The 24,538-nt window shown below is 43.0% G+C and overlaps 1 protein-coding gene across 1 annotated transcript; it reads right to left on the bottom strand.

Moving 5' to 3' along the window:
* Positions 1–486: 486 nt before the first annotated feature.
* On the bottom strand, positions 487–24,231 carry kdm2aa (lysine (K)-specific demethylase 2Aa). The gene is given in 30 exon segments (XM_030724560.1): positions 487–1,349; positions 3,183–3,401; positions 3,694–3,840; positions 3,913–4,025; positions 4,027–4,074; positions 4,213–4,461; positions 5,839–5,885; positions 5,887–5,933; positions 5,936–6,004; positions 6,133–6,309; positions 6,312–6,695; positions 6,698–6,748; positions 7,051–7,156; positions 7,325–7,360; positions 8,901–8,984; positions 10,147–10,275; positions 11,479–11,602; positions 11,920–12,047; positions 14,035–14,112; positions 14,238–14,479; positions 14,776–14,902; positions 14,982–15,097; positions 15,190–15,343; positions 15,571–15,664; positions 15,760–15,866; positions 15,991–16,169; positions 18,260–18,306; positions 18,477–18,555; positions 21,858–21,996; positions 23,851–24,231. Coding segments are annotated over 30 exon segments (3,744 nt in total). The 5' UTR covers positions 23,893–24,231; the 3' UTR covers positions 487–1,167.
* Positions 24,232–24,538: the final 307 nt, after the last annotated feature.

Below are 24,538 nucleotides of genomic sequence, written 5' to 3'. Positions count from 1 at the left end.
ATGTCTTGAGGCATGTTGGAACAGCAGACTGAGGAAATGAGGTGTTACGACCACTGAGAGCTGGTATGCCCAGTCCTTCATCTATGGTCTGATGTGTGGTTAAAATACTAATATTCATATTTTTTCTTTATAAATTTACCTTTGATTACAAGAATAAGAAGCTACTTTCAGGTGATCCATTGTCACCAGGTGTCGCCACAGCAGGCAGCGCTGCATGTTTGATTTGACAGTTTCACTATAGATGCCTTTCCTGACACAGTCCAGTGTCTCCAGCTGGAATTGGACCAGCAACCTTTCGCTTGTCTAGGGATTATGAAATCCTACACACTATGGAGGCACTAACTTTAATTGCTGAGAATATCTAAGGTATTTTCCGTTAAGTACACACTTATCAGTGGCCAGGCTGCCTGATCATGACTGTATCTGGGTGCTTGCTGGAGAGTTTAAGAGGATGTTAAGCTGCAGCTACACCATAAAGTGATTCCATACATGGGACACAAAGTTTATTAACTTAAACACACTGCATTTTTTTTGTATGTCTGTAAACAATGCTTAACAAAACAGACACAGTAACAGAAACTTGGATTTACATTGTATAAAGTTTTTACATGTAACACATGGTACATTATCAAATATGAAACATAAAAAAAACAAATTATGTACACAGAGGATTCACGGTTCAGAACCAGAACAAAACACGCTGATCACTACAGCAGCTCTGACCAAGGTCAATCAACAGCACTTCCCTCCAGCTTCACTCTTTCAACAGCACAGATGGTTTCATAGGAAACAAGATTTCTGGTTATTTGTACATTTTCGCAATGATGCGAGACGTGTAAGGAAATGTGAACCTTTGAAAAGTACAAATCTTTGTATTCAGTTAAATCAAGACTCAGGCTTCAAAGGAATAATCTGACATTCTGGTAAAATGTTGGTAGTATCAGACAAAATTCAAGTGTTTCTTGTACATCAGAGGTTAGTGACGATTATTTAACAAGTCGCAGAAGACACAGAAGACATGAGGTGGGCTTTTTGTACCAAAGGATTGCCAGACTGATGAGCTTTAATGCTTCTGTTTCTATAGACTGAGTGTTCTAAAAAGTTTTTAACATATAAACAATAAACTTGCTAAAGCATGTTGCTCTCTTTTACAACGATGCGCTTGTGTCAGTCCAGGCGCTGGATGAGTTTCTCCTCCATCATACAGAAGACGGCCACGTGGGACAGGTCAGAGATGAAGGCATCACAAGCTCGTCTGCTGATGCCCTTACAGCCTCTGAGGTCCAGCAGAATCAGAGAGGAGAGACGCTTCAGGTAGGACAGGCAGCCATCTGTCAGCTCATTGCAACCTACACACACACACACACACACACACACCACAAATAACCTAAATGATAATCACATTTTTCATGTGCGTTCACAGAATCCAATTTTGTAGGATTTGGATCAAGCAGTGCAAAAAAGCCAAAAGGCATAAAAGATCAAGCAGTGCAAAAAAAGGCCAAAAGGCATAAAGAACTTCCCAGATATCTTCTGCATCTATTAACTACCAGACATCATCATAGATACTGAACTGCCAGTAATGATCAATAGTGGCCAACAGCACTTATTTCATGCAGTAATCAAAGGAATAAGGGGTCTTGGTATTGGAGCTACGACATGCTGAAGCATAACGCTCTCAGGAGGGACTTGTTGCTTGGATAGCTTTGGACTGCAGCAACACACTGACTTTTCCACACTCTCCAAAAGATGTATCCTGGACTTGTGTCACTCCTATCCATACGGCAGCTGATCTTCCCATCTCGGACCACATTTTAATGTCTTTTGATGTCAACTTTATTCGAAGCTCCAACGTGTTATTTCACGGTATCAAGGTCATTCATTTAAATGCTCTTTTGAGCGGTACTGACACTCTCCCCATCATAAACTTTATGCCTACATTGATGAACTGGTTTCTCATTATAACGACAGCATTCATGGACTTCTTTAAAACACAGACTGTTTTCTTTACTCATTCCGCACCATTACGGCAGCTTACAGCTAAAGGCTGTCGTCTAGAACATCTCTACAAAAGATCTGGACTTGTCTTCCACAAATGAATGCACAATAATCATGTTTGTCATTACAAGGATGCGCTCCCTATAGCAAGACACGTTCACTACACAGGTCTAATCGCCTCAGGTCGAGGGAACACAACAGTGCACGACGACCACCCATCATCTCATCTGTACTCAACAACTTACTCTAAGACTTTAATGTCATTTTTAACATTAAAGTTGTTCACTAGCAGCTAACCACCAGCACCTCCTGCAGCTCATCTTCACCAGTTCCCTCAGCTCCTGTCTCTGGGTCACTTTTAAGCTTGAAACTTCTGTTACTGAAATTACTGACCTTATTGAGAAACCCCAGATATCCACCTCATTGGCACCAAATTCAACCCTACCCTCAGGTGGAGTCTGGGTGTCATCCTTGGCATCTCTAGAGCCATCTTTGTAACATCAATCGCCTCCGTCCATCTCTCACACCTGACAGTACTGTAACTCTCCTGCTCGGTTTTCCTCTAAAGTTCATAAACTTCAAACTGGTCCAGAAATCTGCTGCTTGCATCATCACCAGAACTCCTTCCGTTAGTCACAGCACACCTTCAGCAGCACCGCTGGCTTCCCGTTAAAGATCGTCCTGACTTCAAGATTCTGCTCGCCGTTAAGATGATCCAATAACCTCAGCCTGCAGTATCTCTGAACTTCTGCACGGCAACACACCCATTCACACTCTCGGGTCGCCACCTTCTCTCCACTGTCCCTCATTCCTGTTTGACTATGATGGGGTCTAGAGCCTTCAGTTGCTCTGCTCCTTGTCTTTGGAATTCCCTCCCACCAGACATCCGTAGCATCGACTCTCTCCACTTTCAAATCCCGTCTCAAAACACTGTCTTCCCCCTGTCACATGAACCCTCTGTTCTCAATTATTTTACATATTGTAAACTTGTTTTATTGACTTTACAGGTATTTTTTTGGTTTATTGGTTTTTTTTTAACCCTTCTGTGCAAGGCACCTAGAATAAAATGTATTATTATTATTATTATTATGAAGTGGGTGTGAGAAAAGAGGTCAAATTTCTGCCAAACAACAAGCTAGATGAACAACCCAGTGACCAGTCAGTGTGTCTGCTCAAACACCCACCTGCCAGTGTGAGCTCAGTGAGGTTATTGCGTGTGTGAGTTCCAGCTGCTGCCAACAGGGCGACTGAGGAGTCTGATAAATCCTTGCAGTGGGCGAGGTCCAGCCTCTCCAGCTGAGGCATGTGGCGCTGCAGGAGCCTCAGAGTGGACTCGGTGATGTCCAGACCGGATAGGTGCAGCGTCACCATGTTCCTCAGCCTGCTGCGGGATGACTCCAAGCCTACACACAGAAATTGAGGCAAAAGTCAATATGGCAGATTATGGACTGTATTCTGTGAACCTGAAGTATCCATGACCTGTGTGTGGAGAGGTTTCTACTGGACACTGTCTGAAGTGCAGAGGTTTCCTAGCAATAACTACAGAAGCTCAGATACACCAGCAGGAGTATATAGTAAAACGGTAAATGGACTAGTACTTCAAGCACCTAATGCTCTTGTTGCTGTACATTTGGTACAAGGTTTTCACATTTCCCATTTTTCTAAAACAGCCCGCTCATTTCTCGTGCTACTGACCAGGTGGGGTGATGATCTCTTTAATCTGGGCATCTTTAAGGCCTTCACACCAGCGCAGGTCTAGCAGGCGTAGATGGGGCAGAGTGGGAGAGACCATCGCTGACAGACAGGACCAGGGTAGACCAGTCACCCTCAGCTCTCTTAGACCTGAAAACACACAGGAATTTAATGAGACATGCAGGGATGAGATGGTCTGTGTGGGTCATTGTGTGTTTGTACCTGGGAGCCTGGTTAGCAGGCAGTTGAGCTGTCTCTTGGCCATGGGTGTCCAGGAAAGGTCCAGAGAGGTAGGCTGTCGTTTGATAATGCCTGCTAGGCCTGGTTGCTGAGTGGCTGCACCGACTCACATCCACTTGGCTCCCAGACGTTTTGTCACAGCTCCTGCACAGGGAGGAAGCAAGTATCGGTTGCTTCACAAGCAGTGTGGAGCTTTTGCTTTGTATTTGCAGGCAAAACAACAAGGTGACTGTAGTGTGGTGTATATCCAGGCATGTGTGCACAGTAAGGTCTGTAACATACCACTTGTACCAGGCCTTACAGACAGTCATGCAGGCCAGCAACTCAGCTCTGTTCAAGTATCTGAACACAGACACCCACACCTCCTCTCCCCTCCTCTCTCATGTGCCCACATCCTTAAAGGAGGGCAGAGAGAGCAACGATGGAGAAATGGTGGAGGATGCAGGAGCAGCAGCTTCCTCTTCCTCCGAAGAAGATGCAGAGAGCGAGTTCTAGCACCCTCTGTCACCATGGCTACCCCGCAGACGAGGTCTATGAAATGACAACAACAAAGATCAAGTGTGTTTTGTTGATGATGTTACATGTATGCACACATTTAACAGAGACAGGAAATGGATTAATTAATTTGTAACCTCACTTTAATTTGATGATCTAATGTTTTCTATTGATCACCGGATTATTAATGGGCTTGAACATACAGAGGAGAAACTGTTCAGACTCGTCCCACTACACCACAAAGGCTGCACATGTTTCCAAGCTGGCTAGAAAGCAGCATAAGCCCAGTTATGCTTCCCTGGTGCAGCCATCTGTTTGTGCTTCCGAAAAAACCCGGGAATTCCTGATTACAAAAAAAAAAAAACCTCGAGCTTAATCTGAAAGATGACGGCTAAAAAGCCATTAAAAAAATAGTGCGATTCATAATCTGAGCAGCCAATTATTCATTTCCATAATGGAGACTGACTGAAATAAAATATCTGTTCATGCCTAATTAGATACATTTTCTTTTGAACCACTTTGGCCGCCCTGGATGTTCCTTGCAACAAATTTTCCAGCCAATTACACTGACCACTGTCAAAATCTGAGTAATGACCTGGTCAATACAAACAGTATTGTTAAGGTACCATTAATCACATTCCTCAATATCCCAATTCTATTTCAAAGCCCACCACCTTTTGCACCAGGCATAACAGTGCACACACTGGTATATGATTTTGCAATGTGTGGCTTCACTGCTCAAAATATGTGCTTGTTTATTCTGACACAGTCTACATATAACCAGATTTCATGCTGGAGATAAAAAACAAAAACTGCTCTGTGTGATTTATGGGATCTCATCAGGCCCAACATCCCATCTCAGAGAACGGGGCTGCTGTTTTATTAGAGCCAACAGTTTACCAACAGTGTCCATAAAATATGAATACTAGAGTGCTCACCATAACTCATTCAGAGCATTGCAACCTCCTCCCAGCTTGATTTCAGCCTTTCCAAAAATCTAACACGAGCTTTTTACCCTGAAATTCTGCCTCACGATCCCTCTTTGTAACACCTTCCTTACACTGAACCACATGTGTGATTTCACACGCCGGCATCAGTGAATTCTGCAGTGGTGGCTCCTCCCTTTATGAATGCATTGGTGCATTTTACCAACAGCTGAAATGGCAACACCGCTGAATCACAGTCCACATTTGTAGCTTTGATTCAGACGGGCCAAGAAGAAACCAGGCTCAGCCGTCCTGCCTCAAACAGGGCTGTGAGAAGTTTGCACATAGCAAACAAGACTGCCCTAAATCCTTTTTGCAGGACTGGTCAGAGGTATCTGGGACATTTACTACATCAGTCCAGCATTTTTTAATCATGATGGCAACATTAACGTGTGAAATGAAACCTAAATATGTGCTGAGCCGCTACCTGCCAGGTCCTCGTGGAGTTATGCTGTCAGCTGTGGAGTCCTGCGCACTTCAGTCGTGAAGGTTTGGACAGAGCAGTCTTTCTCTGGATAAAACCTGCTGGCCACCACCACCCACTGCAGCTGTCCTTGGGCCCATGGCTGCTTCTAACTTTGGAACGATTGAGCCTGAGACGGGAAAACAGTTTTCTGTTAAAGTCCTGAATCCTTCACACGACGCTTGTGGATTGTGTCTCCAAGCAATACTTCAGATTTTGCATGTGACCAAATTCAAAGTTGTTACGCTGATTTCATACCCAGTTGTCTCTTGGCCTTATGGGGGCGCTGTAGAGTTACTGTCAGGTAGGAGCCACTCAGCAAGTCATCATTCAGATCAGACACCAGGAGGACCGGCGGTTCTGGGTCTGAATCCCAGCGTCCTTCCTCCTCCACCTCTTCATCCTCTTCATCCTCAAGAGTGTCCATCTCCTCTCTTCAGGGTCGAACTCCTGCCCCTCGCTGTCTACATCTTCATCCTCATCCTCATCAGTCCTGCGTCGCCTCCTACGTCGACGATGTTGTTCTCCGTCTTCACTGTCCTCCTCTTCCTCCTCCTCTTCATCATCGTCGTCGTCGTCATCATCATCGTCGTCATCATCGTCATCGTCATCTGATTCCTCAGACTCATCACCTCTTCGTTGCATTCTGGAGCCTCCTCGCAACCTCACACCTCGTCCTCTACGTCCACTGTCCCTCATGCCAACCCCTCGCTTAAGCTTGAGGACAGAAGAGGATCCGGGACTTAGAGGTCCTCCTCTGCTTCCTCTGTGGGCCGAGCCTCCTCTCAGCAGGCCTCTCCTGTTAGCACCAAAGACCCTTTGGAAGAGTGGCCCCCACCTCGGGCATGAAGTGCCATCTTTCTTCTCTGAGAGGCTGCAAAGATTGATGGGAAAAAAATATTAGGTCAAACTAATTCTGATCACACACAGATGTTTGGATGTTATTTACATGAGAGTGTTTTCAGTGGGAACGGTGTCGTTTTGGTGTTTTCGTTATGAAAAGTAGCGCGTTCACACGGAAACGCTTCAGAAATGCTTCGGAAACGCTTTTCACTGTTCTGTAAACAGGAGACATCAAAACCTTTCATCTGAAAACATTCTCGTGTAAACGGGGCCTGAGAAAACATTCACTGATGAATGCAATGAAAACACGGGTCAGATTCAACAACCACAAACCTTCATCATCGTCATCACTGACAGAGTCTTCTCCATCGCGGCTGTGTCGCTGTCGTCTGTAAATCTTAGCCATACGAGCGTCGAGCAGAGAAGAGGACTTCCTCTTCTGGATACGGTGGGAAGAATAATCAGACCGACAGAAGATGGAAGAGATACAGAATGAGAATAAGAGGAATATAACTGCAGATACAGACATGTTCCAAAACATATTAAGTCACAAGTGCATTCAGAAATAAAGTCCTAAAATTAAAGTAGAGATCTTATGAAAGCTCACCAGTGGAAGGGCGTCACCTCTGTCACCTTTAGACTGCTGGAAACAGACAAAAAAATCATTTAGAAACACCAGAGATGACAGCTTAATTTTAAAAATATATGTGGTATTGTATTACAACAGCAGATCATGAAGCACTCTAAAAGTCCCAATTAAAAAATATGGATAATGTCAAAGTGTAGCTACATTAACATCAAATATAGTTAACTTCACAAAACAGTGAAGCAAAAGAACATGAAGCAGTGCTCTGTGCTGACGCAAGTATCACCTGTCTTATTATTCCCACCTCAAACTACAACATGGTGCTGATAACACGGACCAAACCAAAGAGGAAATGAACTTCCTGCCAATCATGTTTCGCTTTATTAAAAGGTAGTTAAGTGTACAGCAATGAGACAATGAAGAGCATATTCATGTCTGTTCCACTGCTCTCTATTTTACAGCAGAATGATTAACAAACTCACAGGAAATCGATGAAAACATCCATTCCCTGCTCACGGCTGAATGAAACTCAGTCACTGCAGTGATGAAGGACAATAGCCAAGCTGAGTCACGAGGTCCACAGAACAACAACCGCATTACCTATTCATTTCTATTTTATTTATATAAAACCAGTTCACAACATTGGCCATCAAAAGGTGCTTAATGTCTGCAGTATTAGAGAAAGAAGTCTGACGTCTCTGATGCTACTGTTAAAGTGTCACAGAACACTCACAAATGCAAAACTAATGAGTTTATAAAGTTACTCACCACCACTTAAGTGGGTAGATAAGCTTAACAGCAAATATGCTGTGTGCCGAGGTGTGACCCTGACCCAAACCTGCTGTAAACCCATTCTAACCAGCAACTGTTACAGCACAGAAACCAATCTAAGCTGAAGGCAGCTTCAAAAGGACACAGTGGCACTGGAGAGAAGAGGCAATATTCTTGTACGAACTATGAAAAAAGCGAGTTATTCAAGGTCACTGACATCCTTTAATCGGGAAACTTTAGATCAAGCTTTGTGTCTCTTCTCTTAAGAAAGATGGGAAAGAAAAAAGGACTGGATGCAAGCGACAGACGGGTGGATTTATGCACAAATAGGCGGCACCTCTCACCAGTCTCGAGCTGATTGGCTGAGAAGGCAGAGGGGCCGCCACCAATAGAAGTGACGCTGAGGAGGAGGAAGAGCAGGAAGGAAGAGAAGGAGGAGGGGAAGAAACCACAGCGGACAACCTCCCCATCCTGATGGGGGCCCACAGGACCCCCTACGTTAGGAGAGGGCCCTGGACCCAGCCTGAGGACCAGGGGGCCATGGGAACGGATGCGCTGTTGGTGGCCAGCAGCCAACGATTCATCACTGCCTGATGACTGTGACGGAATTAAATTAAATTCAAAATGTAAAAAATAAAGCAAAAACAACAAAAGGATAATATATATATATATAAAAATCATGAAATAAACCAAACAGGAGAAACAAAACCCATTAGCTCTGACACTGCAACCAAGTGTGTACGTGCATGCCTGCGTGCGTGCGTGTGTGTGTGCGCGCGCCCCTGTGGACACCAGGCTGATCAGCAGGATGATAATAGTTGTGTACCTCTGGATCAGTGATCCCCTGGACGCACTTTGGGCACTCCCAACAGCTAGGCAGGTCTTTATTCACCACTCCTTCACCCTGAACCTGCAGAGGAAGACGCAGACAATTATTCATACAGACAGAAAGAATGATGACAGGATGAATGACACGAAAAAAAAAAAGAAGAAATTAGTGGTAAAATCAATAAGAGCTTATACGTATGACACTGAATCCACTCCCTCACAATCTAGATACAACACCCATACCTGCACCATGTGATTTTAATATTTCATACGGTCATGCTAACTAGCATTTGATAAAGCACAACTGGTAGGGCTAAGGTTAGCTTCAGCTTCAGATTAACCTGGAGTGTGTACACATCGGCTGGTGGTGTTTCTCCACTCAAGCATCTATCAAACAGTATCAGGACCCTGACTCTTGTTTCTCCTTCCTCAAACTGTGGAGATGTGTTCATTTACACCCATCGGTCACTTCATTAGTTACATCTTGCTAGTACAGCGCTGGACCCCCTTTTTACAGAATACTTTGTGTCACAGATTCAATTAAGTGCTGGAAACATTCCTCTGAGATTTTGGTCCATGTTGGCAATGACAGCATCACAGCTGCTGCAGATTTGTCAGCTTGTTGGGTTTTTTCTGTAGTATTGCAGGGTCTTTACCATACAATATAAAGCGTTGGTGAAACCTATATAAATAAAATTGAACTGAATAATCTTCAACTGTTCTAGCACTTTTATTGCCCACTAAAAAAATGTATTAGTTATGGTTTTCCAGGAACTGTTTGGGTAGTCTGTGGCTCCTGCTAATCCCAGCCACATCCTCCAGCTCATTAAGGGGGACACACCGAGGCGTTCCCCGGGACGTCCAGGGTATAACATGCCTAGAACATCTCACCAAGGGAGGACAGGGGCAATCCCTACAATTTATGACCTCTGATATCTGACGTAGCTCATCTGTCCTTTCTCAGTGAATTGCAGTTATTTCTTACAACATTTTGGGCAATGTGTCTGCTATAAGTTATGTGGATGAGAAATACTATGCCTGGCAAATAAATGATAAAAGATGTGGGCTATTCTTAGAATCTGACTATTAAAGCATTTAGCATTTAGCATTGGACTGTTAGCAAAAAAAGGTGTACATCCCACTGAGGAACATTTCTAGATTACAAGTGAGAATTCACTAATGCTACCTCAGTTAGCATGTTGAAGTAAAATAGATACACAGTTTAGCCCCTGTCTGTGTTGTACCGTGAGGCAGGCAGGATGGACGATCTGTGCACAGTTGGAACACTCCATCAGAGTGAGGGAAGGATCTCCAGTTTCCTCCTGATTGGGCTCCTTGCAGATCTCACACACTGCAGACAGAGGGAGGCCCGGCTGGAAGAGATGGAGTTTTAAAGCAGGCATGACCAACATATAGGGCACTGATTTGAAAGGAAAAGAACAAAACAAACTTAAAACAACCCTCAAACAATCCAAAAACCCTCAAGTTCATGAAATAAACTGACTTTTGGGAATAATTCTTGGTGTAACATACTGGTAATGAGTTGCCAGTTCATGTTTAAGAGCACCCTGGCATACACCTTCCCGGAGAGGCTGAGGAGTGTGATCTACCTATAGTCGGAGCACACCCTCCAATCACCATTCTTGAAGATGGGACCCACACCCCAGTCTGCTAATCTAGAGGTACCACCCCAGGTCTCCATGCAGTGTTGCAGAGACTGGAGCCTCTGCCAGGCACTCCCAGGACACACTGACTATGTTTAGGTGTGCCAGGTCTGTCCACCTGATCCAACTCACCACCTGGTGGTGATCGATTGACAGCTCAGCTCCGCTCTTCACCCGAGTGTCCAGACCATACAGCTGCAGATCTGATGATACGATTACAAAATTGATCATCGACCTGCAGCTTAGGGTGTCCACATGCACTTATGGACATCCTTAAGTTCTAACATGGTGTTCATTATGAACAAAGTGTAGTTTAAACAGAAGTCCAATAACAGAACACCACTCAGGTTTAGATCAGGAAGGCTGTTCCCCCCCAATCACACCCTCCAGGTCTCACTGTCATTGCTCACGTGAGCACTGAAATCTCCCAGTAGGACAACAGAGTCGTCAGATGGAGCACCCTTGAGCACCCCGCCCAGTGACTCCAAGAAGGCTGGGCTTTCGGCATATAAGCTCAAACAACCCCCAGGACCTGTTCCCTGGCCCCAAGGTGCAGGGAAACAACCCTCTCTTCCACTGGTAAAAACGCCAACGTGCAGGTAGCAAGCCAAGGGGAAACAAGGATACGCACCCCAGCCCGCCGCCTCTCAACGAGGGTAACCCCAGCCTGTAAAGGAGTCCAGCCCCTCTCCAGGAGCCTGGCTCCAGAGCCCAGGCCGTGTGTTGAGGTGAGCTCGACTACATCGAGCAGGTATCTCTCAATCTCACACACTAGCTCAGGCTCCTTCCCCACTTTTTTTTTTAAACTTTCTGAAAGTGTAGAATAAATACATACATACACATTTTTGCTTTTATAAAATGATTTAACACAACAATAACATTAAAAATAAAAGCAGCAACTCAGTTACTTACAGAGAGGCACTGCCGCAGCACACATGTCTGCTTTAGCTTCCCTGGTCCTCCAAATTTTTTCATGTCTCTGCAGAAGTTACAGTCTCCGCACTCTGGTCTCATACAGGCTTCACAGCGTTTACATCTGCACAGAAGGCAACCATGACAGCAAAGGATAATTACAGGAGACAGCTTAAAAAAAAGCAGAGTAACTATGGGACAGTATTAAATTGAAATGATGATTTGCAAATCATTAGTGTATTTTTAAATATTTAACAAAAAAAACAACATTTGATATGTTGTCTTTGCAATTAATTGCAAATAACTGCATTCTGCTTTTATAGAAATAACAAAAACATAAGGCTTAAGATGATATAAAACTGACCTATTCTTCAGTTTGCTAAGCTAAATTGATACAGGCATCAGTACAACCATAACACACCCACACCCACAGTTTATTACCTGACTCTTCGGCGCCTTAACACAGACATGGAAGAGGCTGGTTTTTGAGGTCGTGGGGTAATCGGAATGGAGGCCAGTTTTGGACGAGGTGGTGGTGGAGGTGGAGGGGGGGGATGGTACCATGAGGGCTGGAAGCAGAAACAAAGGGGAAAGGAGGGAAAAAAAAAAGTCAAAATTGATAAAAGAAAAAGGAGAAAAATGATTTTTATCACATTAAAAAAAAAAAAACGCCATTATTTTGATGCGTTTGCAGTTCATTTACCTGAAAAATTATTTAACATTACAGCTTTCACCAGACTAGCATACTGCAACTACACATTAACATTATAATGCAGGTATCATAGTATAGCAAGCTGTACTGCAATTTCAGTGTCAGTCTCAGAATTGTTACATCCCTAGAGTGTGCAGCCTTTCCTCTCCCGTCTTGAAAACACTAAACTAAGCACACTGTTCCACAGGAATTAAGAGGGTAAGTAAAGCTACAGCTCAGACTCTAAAGGCCTCAAGCATGATGGTGGAGAGGTGATGATTTGGGCTTGTTTTGAAACCATAGTGTCTGGGCACCTTGCAGTCATTGCATCAACCATGAACTCTTTGTATACCAAAGTATACTAAAGTGAAATGTGAGGCCATGTGTCTGACAGCTAAAGCTTGGCATAATCTGTGCTCATGAAACAGGACAATGATCCTGAGCACAGCAGCGACTCTACAACAGAATGACTGAAAAAAGAATCAAGGTATAGCAATGGCCCAGCTGCACTGGAGCAACACTGTAAAGTGTTTTTAAACACAAAGTAAGCAGAAAGACTCATCATGGGAACTCCCAGCAGCCTGGGCCTATTGCAGCATTACTAAGGGAAGGTTTGGGGTCTCTGAGCTTAAAACCTTCCTTGATCAAAAGAGAAAGTTTTAAGCCTAATCTTAAAAATAGAGGGTGTCTGTCTCCTGAATCCAAGCTGGGAGCTGGTTCCAGAGAAGAGGGGCCTGAAAGCTGAAGGCTCTGCCTCCCATTCTACTCTTAAGTATCCTAGGAACCACAAGTAAGCCAGCAGTCTGAGAGTGAAGTGCTCTATTGGGGTGATATGGTACTATGAGGTCTTTAAGATAAGAGGGGGCCTGATTATTCAAGACCTTGTATGTGAGGAGAAGAATTTTAAATTCTATTCTAGATTTAACAGGGAGCCAATGAAGAGAAGCCAATATGGGAGAAATATGCTCTCTCTTTCTAGTCCCTGTCAGTACTCTAGCTGCAGCATTTTGGATCAGCTGAAGGCTTTTCAGGGAGCTTTTAGGACAGCCTGTTAAAAATGGATTCAATAATCCAGCATAGAATTAATAAATGCATGAATTAGCTTTTCAGCATCACTCTGAGAAAGGATGTTTCTAATTTAGAAATATTGCGCAAATGCAAAAAAGCGGTCCTGCGTTTAATATGTGCATTGAAGGACATATCCTGGTCAAAAATGACTCCAAGGTTTCTCACAGTGTTACTGTGGTAAGGTAATGCCATCAGAATAAGTAGGTGGTTTGACACCATGTTTCTAAGAGCACAAGAACTTCAGTTCTATCGGAGTTTAGAAGCAGGAAATTAGAGGTCATCCAGGCCTTTATGTCTTTAAGACATTCCTGCAGTTTAACTCATTGATGCGTGTCATCTGGCTTCATGGATAGATAAAGCTGAGTATCATCTGCATAGCAATGAATGAAAATGTATAGAAGATCATAATTAACCTCAGTGTGTGAAGAAGACTCCCCATTTACATGAACAAATTGGAGTCTATGAGATAAATATGATTCAAACCACTGCAGTGCAGTACCTTTAATACCTATAGTATGCTCTAATCTCTGTAATAAAATGTTATGGTCAACAGTATCAAAGCTGCACTGAGGTCCAACAGGACAAGAACAGAGATGAGTCCACTGTCAGAGGCTGTAAGAAGATCATTTGTAACCTTCACTAATGCTGTTTCTGTACTGTGCATAGCATTCTATATGACTGCATCACTCTCTTTATCTGCAAAGACTTTCTATAATCCATGGACCAGTGGTAGAGTTCCCATTAGATGCTGTTATCATTACGAATGTGCTGTTTGTCTGTAAATAAACAATACTTACCCTCTTTGGCCACCTGACTATGGGTCTTCCTGTGTACGACACAGTGGGATTGTCATTAGCATGCTCCTTTAGTAGTGCCTGCAGGACAGCAGAGACAAGAGTGGTGTGACAGAAATAACAGCGAGGCACACATCTTAACAGGACACTAAGAAGACAAAGCATTTATTACTCCACCAGCAAAATGACATACAGAGGGGTAATACCTTGATGTGTGTAATGAGTGCCGGAGCGTTGTGTATCCCTGCTGGGACACACTTCTTGTTAGAGGGCAGAGCTTCCAGTTTACCCAGTAGGTTCCAGAGTCCCTCCAGCTCAAGAGGAGTCAGATGGACTTTACCCTGAGGCCTGCCAGATTGTTGCCCTGATTCTTCCTCACTGTCAACACCCTCCTCCTCATCCTTCACCTGCTCACTGGCTGGATCTGAGCCAGATGGATTCTTCAGACCTTCACAAAGGAAATAATAATACAACAATCTACATAAAAGACTAGAGATGTACAAGTATGTGTACCTCCAGCAGTTTAGTTCAAAGGATGGAGGGTGGTCACCATTATCGGCAATAGCTCACCAATCCAAGAAAAGCCATGCAGTGGTTTGGATAATTGTGATAGTGTGAGGTATGCAGTCTGAATCTACATTACTGAATTACACAAAAAAATGTAATTGCCGAAGCAAAAACATATCCAACTATCACTTCACACACACACAGACAACAAAGAAAAAATACTGGCTGTGTACATACCAATGCCCAGGGAGTGTTTCTGAAACTCTGGGGTGAGGTAGGAGGTCTTCGTCATGCTGAAGACGTAGCGCTCCAGCACGTACCAGCACATCTCGTAGTAGAAGGGGTAACGAAACTTCACTGGAACCTGCAGTGGGGGTGAAAGGAGCAAATATAGTCATTGTTTTCTGTCATATCACAGCTTAATGTAGAGTGTTTGCACCTACCCGCGTTCTGTCCTCTATATTACAGATGTTAAGCTGCATAGGGATATTAAAGCTGTGCAAGAAATTTCCTCCAAAAACCATCGAGTCCAGAGGGGTATAAACAGCATGAATCCAACCTGTGTATTGCACACATCGTAATATTAATATTTTTTTCACATCACAGAAGTCCTTCTGCAAAGAGTGAGTGCATGTTGAGTTAAATGTGTACCTGAGGGAATGATGAAGGTGCAGCCCTGCTTCAGTTCAATCCTCTGGCAGTCAGATGCTCGGTCTCCCAAGAACACATCTCCTTGCTTCCCGGACAGCACCCAATTCTCATAGAGCTCCAAGTTCTGAGGAGTTGGAGGAATCAGCCAAAACACCTGAAAACACACATATGATTCAAAATAGACTCGACTCTCTGCACCAGTCACAGCATGACAGGAAAAAACAGAAACCCTTTAAGACTGCCCCTCACATTCTGGCCTATTACTTTACTAATCATTTAGACTTGAGAAAGGACTCATGTGTTGAGCTTAATTTAAAAATAAGAAGCTGTGACAGAAAATATATTGTTTCCCTAACTTAGCTGAACCCCTTCCGGCCCTACCTTGCTCCCTCTCAGTATGTGGTACCACACTGAGGTCCCTCCAAAGTCAATGTGAAAGTCTGTGTAGCAGCCCTCAACACTCATCAGACAGTACCTGTGGAGACACGTGATCATCATCAGCACTATATCCTACTGTCACACTCACAGCTTACAGTTACACTTACAGTTTCTTGCAAGCAAGAGACTTACTTCTGTACTTTGGGGTACTGCATGTCATTGATAGAGTTAGTCGAGTCTCTCTGTCTCTCCTTCAGATGACGTGGCCACATGTTGTCCACCCAGTCTATGAGATCTACCTATACATGCAAATGTAAGAGTAGATGGGACAGTGAGAAAGAATCACATTAAATATACTTTTAGTTCAAAGGTTTTTATTTCTGGTTAGGTCAAATGAACCCTTTGTCAAGTGTGTGTACATACCGTGTTCGGTCTCTTGACCAAGTTCTCCAGTTTGGTGTGACTGAACTCCAGGCTGATAACATTATAGAGCTTCTCTCTCTGAGATGGAGGGGTCTCATAGTAACGCGTCCACTGGGCCATGGACATCTCAGTCCCCTTCTGAGTGCTCACATCCATCACATCTATCATGCGTCTGCTACCTGAGAGGGGAGTCATCTGTTAGTCACAGCATGACACAACAGCCTGCTCACAACAGCTGGGAAACACTTTGGGGCTATGCAGAAAACTACACTGAATAGGAAACACAGTCAATACATTGACAAGGTTAGAATTTATGATTTTTACTTGAAGAATAAATTTGTTCTCCAATTTTTGGTTTGGTCAAAGAATCATCCATTTGCAACAGTGAGTTGTGCATGTTCTTCTGTCAGTTTGGTGGTAATCTCTGTAGCTCTCACTCTCCACCCACAAGTCAGATGGGTTTGGTGGGTGAGTGTTTCATACTATAAATTAAAGCTGTCCCCACATCAGCCTTAATCTTTCTCACACTTTGCTATCACCAAAGCATACCCAACCATCCATTTCTCAATCATGATACAGAGTTTGGGTCAAGCACTCCTCCAGCATTTGAGCCACAAATTACAAATGTTCTTTTTCAGAGTAAAACACCAACAGTTGGTCAGAAGGTTACTCAGAAGGTTATTCATCGCCACTCGCGCCATTAAATCCTCGGGTGTTAAATTCAACGTATGCACATAGAACTCGGCAAGCGGTGCTGAAGGTTCTACAGTGTCTTAACAGGACAAGGCCAAGGCCTGTTACCTTCTCATTAATGATCATGACTGACTACAAGCTGGTAGTTTCTCTGTGCCGCATAAAAGGATTTGTGTGACAGCACTAACTGTACTGGTCAATACTGAGAACAGTGGGAAAGCCCAAGGAACTCTGAGTTCTAAGAAGGAGAATTGTAGATTTAAAAGTGGGGAAGGTCTCTTGGAGCCATTTCTAAACAACTGCAGATTCCAAGATCCCCTGTATTAAGCACAAGTTATTCGGATGTGTCGCCACATTACTAATACCCAAACTGTCACCCTCAGATGAGAAATTGGTTAGGATCTCCAGGAACCACCAAAGCTCAAGCCTGTCATGAACTGGAAAGAACACCAGCATCACTGTCCACAGTGGAGAGAGTTTTACATCCCCATGGACAGAGTTTGAGCAAGAAAGATGCCCATTGTCAAACTCAATGTCTTCATGCTGACTGAAATTTGCCCACATGGACGACCCAGATACCTTCTGGAGAAACGTTTGATAGTCAGACGGGACAAAGATTGAGCTATTTGGCCACAACAACAAGAGATGTGTTTAGAGTAAATGTGAGTCTTTTAAACCTAAGAACTCTGTACCGGCTGTCAGCCATGGTGGTGGTAACATGCTCTGGGGCTGTTTTGCTGCCAGTGGTACTGGTACATTGTTATTCCATCCACTCTGTGCAAAGGAGGACTACCTCCAACTTCTTCAAGTTCACCTCAAATCAGCAGCTAAATAGTTGAAACTTGGACACAACTGGGTGATCCATCAGGAAATCCCAAACACACATACAAATGGGTTTTGGAGTGGGTAAAGCAGGCTAACATTAAGCTTCTAGGATAGCCTTCCCAAAAATAAATTCAAACTTGTGGACCCCAGTTCATAAAAGATGTATGCTGTACAATCATTTCACCTTTAAAAAAAACAAAAAACACAGTTCAAAGAAATCATTAAAAGGGCAAAATTACCATGACACTGATGCCCATATAAACTTCTGAACAACTGTAAAACTAAAAGGGCCTCCCATTTGCCTCTAATCTAGTTAGAAGCAGACGGGACAGTTTTAAGGAAGTTTTTATGAAATCTTCAGATTTGGGGGTAATTCCCCACAGGAATAGCTGCCTTTTCTTAGAACAAGAAAACTAATCACCAAGTGTGGAAATTGTTTTTAATTAATTAATATTTTTAATTTAAAAAACTGCATTAGGTAGCAAACTATACACCTATGCACATGTTCAGTTAAAAATCATCATTAATTACAATTAATGAGTTATTAAATTAATTACAATTAATGCGTTATTTTCAACAATTAGGATCAAATTCACATTTTATTATTAATAAAAAAATTACTGAGACAGGTGTAATTACAGTATTTATTACCCAAATAACTCAGTTTGTACAATAAGGCAGAGGCGCTTCCAGGACTGAAGCTGATATTTAGCAGAAACATAACTGAAGAGGTTCACTCCTCAAGTCTTACCGACAAACATCTTGACGTCATTGACACAGAAGTCAGGATCTGGCATCCTACAGAACAAGAGGTCACTCAACATTTTACACAGCTCAGGTTGTTTCATTTATAGATGGTAACATATTTAATAACATTGAAGATATCAAAGATCTGATTTAAAAAAAAATGCTTCAGCTAGTAAAAGGTAGAACAAGAGAGGAAGAACAAATATTTTGTAGGTGCCTACTTGATTCCCAGTCCATCAGATCTCTCAAAAATGATTGGGTCCCTCAAGCCACCTCGCTGAACGAACTCATATGTAAAGTCTGTAAAGAAATAGAAAAATACAAGCATGAGGTAGAGAGAAGCTCCAGCAGCGTTTCATTTATATCAATTTTTGTTTTTCCTTATCCATTTCACAACAGCTGCACATTAGAGAAACTAAGTTGGATATACTTAAATATTCAAGCTTCAGCTCTGGTAATGTGCCACAGAGATGTGGAAATCACTTCAGTTTGTTGCCAGATGAATGTGAAATAAACTGCACTGACTATTCTTGGTGAAAAATACCTTAAAATTTAACTGATAAGTTTCTAGTAGCTGGAATGTCAAAACACAACAAACAGCAGATTAGGACCAAACAAGCCAAATTCAATTCAATATTATTTTATTTATAGAAGTGCCAAATCACAACATACATGCAAATTCCAGTGACAATGTGACACACGGTTGGGCTTCATTGGTGACGTCTCCAGTTTGCAAATATAAAACATACATTCAGCAGTAGTCCTATAAATCACACTTACAGGATGCTGTTAACAAGAGTGGAAAAAAAAAAAAAAAAAAAAAGGTGCTACTGAACCTGAACATAACCTGCTCCAGACCAGGTTGTGCATTCAGTTACCATAGTGACTTATCCAGGTAAAAATAAAGTCACCTCTGACACTGAAAACTGACTTTAGGTTCAACTTACTTTGCTAACCCATTAATCTCATTTTGTAGTACACCCCTAAGGTCTGGCCACAACAAACAAACTACTAAACTGTGTGGTAACTGCTGACCCATCATGCACAACAGCTTCAACTCTGGATTACTGGTGGATTTCCTGCTCACTTCAGATCCTCCCAAAACATCTAAAGTGAGGACTCTGATGCAGCCACTTTTATTCTTTAACCATTCTTGTCAGCTGACTTTTCTTGCTGCATGAGCCACTTTCCAATCACACATTCAGCTCACAGACAAATATGCTGTCACTTTGTCTTAGAATTTGTTGGTAAAACTAATTAACAAAAATGCTCATAAGGTTGCTGGTATGCAGTATTCTCCACTTTCTAAATACTTCTCATTTAAAACACTAAACATTTTTCCAATAGCCCTCTGGCTTAACTAGCAACCTGCAGACATGCAGCAATACTTCACCGCTGTAATGCACATTGCTGTTTGATGTACTGTTCACGTGTTGAACACTGCGCTGTGGCTTCTACCATCACCATCAGAACAGCCTGAATCAAGCTGTAACCTGAAAGGCACCCATGTCTGAATGACACTTGTCGTGTGATACTTTGATAGAACTGGAAAAAAAAAATCTTTGAAATGTATAAAATATTGAAGGATTATACAATCACCCCTCATTTCATTATATTTTGCAAGGAATATGGGAAACAGGTGCAGCCACTTATTGAAATTTGAAAACATACATGAAAATACAGGAAAACAAGTAAAACCAGAGTTTGTACAATTCCATCGAGCTTGAAAGTCAGTATCTGGAATGACCGCATTTATTCTTCAGCACAGCCTGAACTCAGACAGCTTTCTGTCATTTCTTTAAGCAGTCTTCAGGACTAGTTCTCCAGGCTTCTTGAAGGACATTCAAAGCTCTGCTTTGGATGTTGGCTGCCTATTATCTCCACACTGCCCCACCATCTGGAGCAAGCTGGACAGTTCTCACAATCACAGAAGCACCCCTGACCTGCAACGACATCATGGACTCCCCTTCCTCCACATCACCTCAGATGAAGTCAGAGGAGAACTGAAGCAACTCCACCTCAGCCTTGATTATACTTTCCATGTCTGTGAGTCTTCTGTGGAACACTGATGTAAATGTAATCATCTGTGAGGATGAGGGTCCATGCAGACATTCGTCCGCCTGGCTGCTTTCTTGTGTAGACTTGTCAATGGAAAATTAACGTTACAATCAGGGATGTAGCCAGAAAAAAAAAGCAAATATGTTTGGTACATCAGTGCATTCGGATCATCGTTCCGGTTGCGAAAACTGCCAGACATGACAGGCTTAAAAAAAAAAAAAAAAAGTATCAGATTAGATTAAACTTTATTAAATCCTTTAGGAAGAATCCATCAGGGAAATTAAAGGACAACCACTTGCTAATGCTAATAGCTGTGCTCATTTGCCAATTCTGGTAATAGCGAATAATTCCAATAGTGAACTGGTGAAATTCTCAGCCTGGCCCAACAGTACCTCTGCCCGGCACTGCGACAGGCAATCAACTGCTTGCTAGAGCCCTGACAATGCACCAACTATGTATGCACCCCAGGCAGGGACTCCATCTCTTCTCTATAGTCTCTGTTGGCTATAACTACAAGTGCTCTGATTACCTGGAATTGGCCGATTTCTGGTGTTCTCAGCTCTGACCAGTGACCGGCCTATTAGCCCCCTATATGTGTGATTATGAGCTGGTGTGTTCCATGTACACAGCAGTGCAGTTGCGTGCACATCCACAACCACACTAACATGTTTGTGTGGAAGCTCCACCTGCTTTTGTTTGGTAAAGTAAAACAGGTCCGCTAAAGGTGGGTGTCCCATTTTATCTGCACCTCTTCCAGCAGCAGAGCACTTTAGTTCACTTGTTTCAGTCAGAAGATCCTGTAACTCAGTGCCGTTTGGGAGAAACAAATGTAATAATTTTTCATTATAGAAAATACAGACTCGCTTTACTTCACTGTTGCAGTTTCTCACAACCCTTCTGTTATTCTACCACAATATTCATGTATAAAAGATATGACACAGAAATACAGAAAACAGAACGCTGACAGACAAATGAATTCATGGCCGTCAAACTGTTATCGTTAACATTTTTCACTTTTCAAACAAATGATGTGCTTTTGCTACAGGCTGCTAACAACAAAGAGCCTAAAGATACAATTTATAACTGGCTGTTTGCCAAGTTGTCTGTTATGTGTAGACACTGGCTCATGCCTTGAGTTAGGCCCCTCTGTTATGTTTGAATGATTCCTAGGTTAGTGTCCTCAGTCAATGCCCAAAGAAGAACTTTGAAAGACCTTCAGAACGCTGGAGAACTGCTGTTCACCACCCGATGGACGACTAGTGGGTCCCCCTTTGGGTATCTGCGTATTGGATAACCGTGCTGGTTCTCCAAAACAGCCAAGCTAAAAATTACTGCAAAGTCTGGATTATTGGAAGTTAAATCTAAAGAAATGAGAGGTGGCTCACAACTTTTCCAGAGTACTGTACTCTACTGTGTAGGGTTACACAGTCCCAGGTTGCCAATAAATTTGTGCATTGGAAGGTATGGGTTCGTGTTATCCACTTTCCAATGTAAGCAGTGGGTTTTCAGTTGAAAGCAATGTAAACAGCACTGTGCACACCAACCTTTTCCATCCATGCGAATCACCCGGTCAGAGCTGAACCGCTCACTGGTGACTTTCTCCTCCAGGACAAACATCCTCCTTCCATCAATCTCCTCATCTGAGATGCCGTCATCATGGTAACGCCGCCGGGGACCAGCACGCTAGAGAGTGGAACAGGATAAGAAACACAATAAGAGATGGAGGACTGAACCAAATCTTTAAATTTAAGTCCTTCTCATTACCAAAACAATTCTGTGTGATTAAAGATTCATTTTAAACTGCACCTGCCAATCCACCTTACTTTGAGTACTTCTGGAGAATATGTCCAAAAGGACTGATTCTCCAGCCCTGTGACATTTATTACCCTTTATTATGTCCATTACCAGAGCCTAGGAGCACATTACTTATTGAAAATAACAGCACTGAAGGTGCCCAAGAAGAAGCCAACTGCTTCAGATCTTAAGATCCATCTTTCAGTCATGCACTTTACTCAGGCTTCATGTTTCTTGCAAACAACTCATATCCAGACATTAACTGCTCACACTGACTTGTTACATCAACCGTGGACCTGCCCTCAGTACATATTTGCAATAATGTCAACGTTTATTGTTCAACACGCGTGCGAGGAATGGGAGGAGAATGGGACTCTCGTAATCTTCCTGATGTTGTCTGTTCAGGTCATGCAGCGCTTTATAAAAAAGGCTTACAGACTTTGGCCAGCAAATTCACAGTGGATCAGAGTTCTTAGACCTGCAGGCCTGCACAGCATCATCTCTGCCAAACCCACCGAATACTCTACTGAAGGAGTTACTACAGCGGTTCAATTAGGAAGTGGGGAAAGAGGGATACCTACCTGTGTGTTGTGTATATTACACCAGAGTAGCTAGTCAAATAACAGACCGAGCACATCAGCATCTACAAACTAAATCTGATGCACCCACCTTCATTTTAGGTGACTTTCTCAGTGTAGGGTGCCAAGTTTCTTTTAGTCATGAAAATGATCATCAACAGTCATTCCCCAGGTATACGAAACTGGAAGGAAACAGTACGTGCATTATTCAGAACTATGTTAAGAAAAAAATCTAAAGCAAGGTGCTGGCCTACTATAAACTTGGCTTCTCTCTGCATCTGCACATGAAAAAACTGTTTTAAGTGATGTAAGCTAAAAACTCAAATTAGATGAGACTGTACTCTCGTTCAGGCGTAGAAAAAACAGCAAGTTCAATTTTTTTTTTTTTTTGAATATAGTTGTCATATTTCAACAGTCTCATGAGTCAGGAATACCTGTACTAAAGTCTTACCTAATCTTTTCTTTCAACAGCTGCATTTCTCTCAGCACTCAGACCTGAATGTGCATACAGTATTTTTGGTCTATTCTTTATTGTCATGTTTTACGCCAACTTGTCCCCTTATGGGAATGAGTCATTTTAAAAGCCATAGAGAGTTTGTCTTAGAGATTATTTTTATCCTACGATAAAAAGAAGTGTAAAAGTTCCAGAAAGACAAGTCACGAACCTATATTGTGCATTTTGGAAGGCCAGAGGCACTGTGCTAGGCCCATGCAAAGCCTGAAGGTCCACACCAAAAAGCCCACCATGCCACACATGATGAAGAAATGTAATCTTGATATAGACTACAGAAATGCACAGAGAGCAGCACCTAAAATCAGCAGCTGCCCCAAAAATGCATGTCATCTGAGGGTGCTGGATTTGAGCGGACATCTGCTGACCACCAAAAGCATCACTGAGAAAAGACCTGACTTTCTCACTGTGTTACACTCTGTGCTTTACACCTAAACTTATTTACTCTATTTACAAACACACGAGACACAGCTTTACAATCTGCATGTCCTGCACATTCACAATACTGAATAGAGAGCCCCGGAAGCTTAAAGAGAGCGTGGCACTGACTGTTTTAATCCCCACTCTGTGGGTCACAGGCTGAACTTTGTTTCTGTATCCCGTCCTGGTTAAAGGGAAGGGGGCGCAGTGTGTTTACATCCACCCGGAACTTACCAGCCTTGTGCTGTAACGTGGCTTGGAGTCATCCATTTCCATTCATGGACCCCACCAGGTACTAACCCACGCAGTTAGACAGAAACCCTGTGTTCAGCAGTGCGGTAGTTACCGTCCCCGCAGGATGCGGAGCCCGACTTACTGAAAGGATCTGGTGGCAACAATCAGACCCAACAGACCGTCTGAGTACTCGAGGATTTATAAACATTCGTTTTAACAGACTGGCTCACTCCTCTGGGCTTTAACCGCCCTGCTTTACACTGACAGGGGGCCACAGGGCTGCCAACATTCAGGAAATCTACAGGGATGGCGCCTTTACCGTGAGCATCACTAGCATGGCAACAAAGTTAGTCCCGTCTCCGAACAGCCGCCATTTTCCGTCCCATTACAAAACGTCACAATATCCCGCCCACAAATACACACCGGGCCAGTCACAACCACGCCGGCGAGCCTTTCATTGGACTACAGCGGTGTCACTCACGTGAAAGAGTTGTAATTTCTGATTGGATAAAAATAACCAATCAACATAGAAAAAAGTTGGCAAGCAACCAATAACAGCACAATGCCAAAGCAACCTTACATCTTATTGGTTAATAGAGTCCCAAAACGTTAACTAGTGGAGAAACACGCAATCGGTCAAAAGTAACAGCCAATCGCGCTATGAGTTACCGCAGTAACCACCGCCTAT

Source organism: Archocentrus centrarchus, unplaced genomic scaffold, assembly GCF_007364275.1.
Source record: "Archocentrus centrarchus isolate MPI-CPG fArcCen1 unplaced genomic scaffold, fArcCen1 scaffold_37_ctg1, whole genome shotgun sequence".
Taxonomy (NCBI): Eukaryota; Metazoa; Chordata; class Actinopteri; order Cichliformes; family Cichlidae; genus Archocentrus; species Archocentrus centrarchus.
The sequence above is the reverse complement of the archived record's forward strand: the minus strand, read 5'-3'. Positions and strand labels throughout refer to the sequence as shown.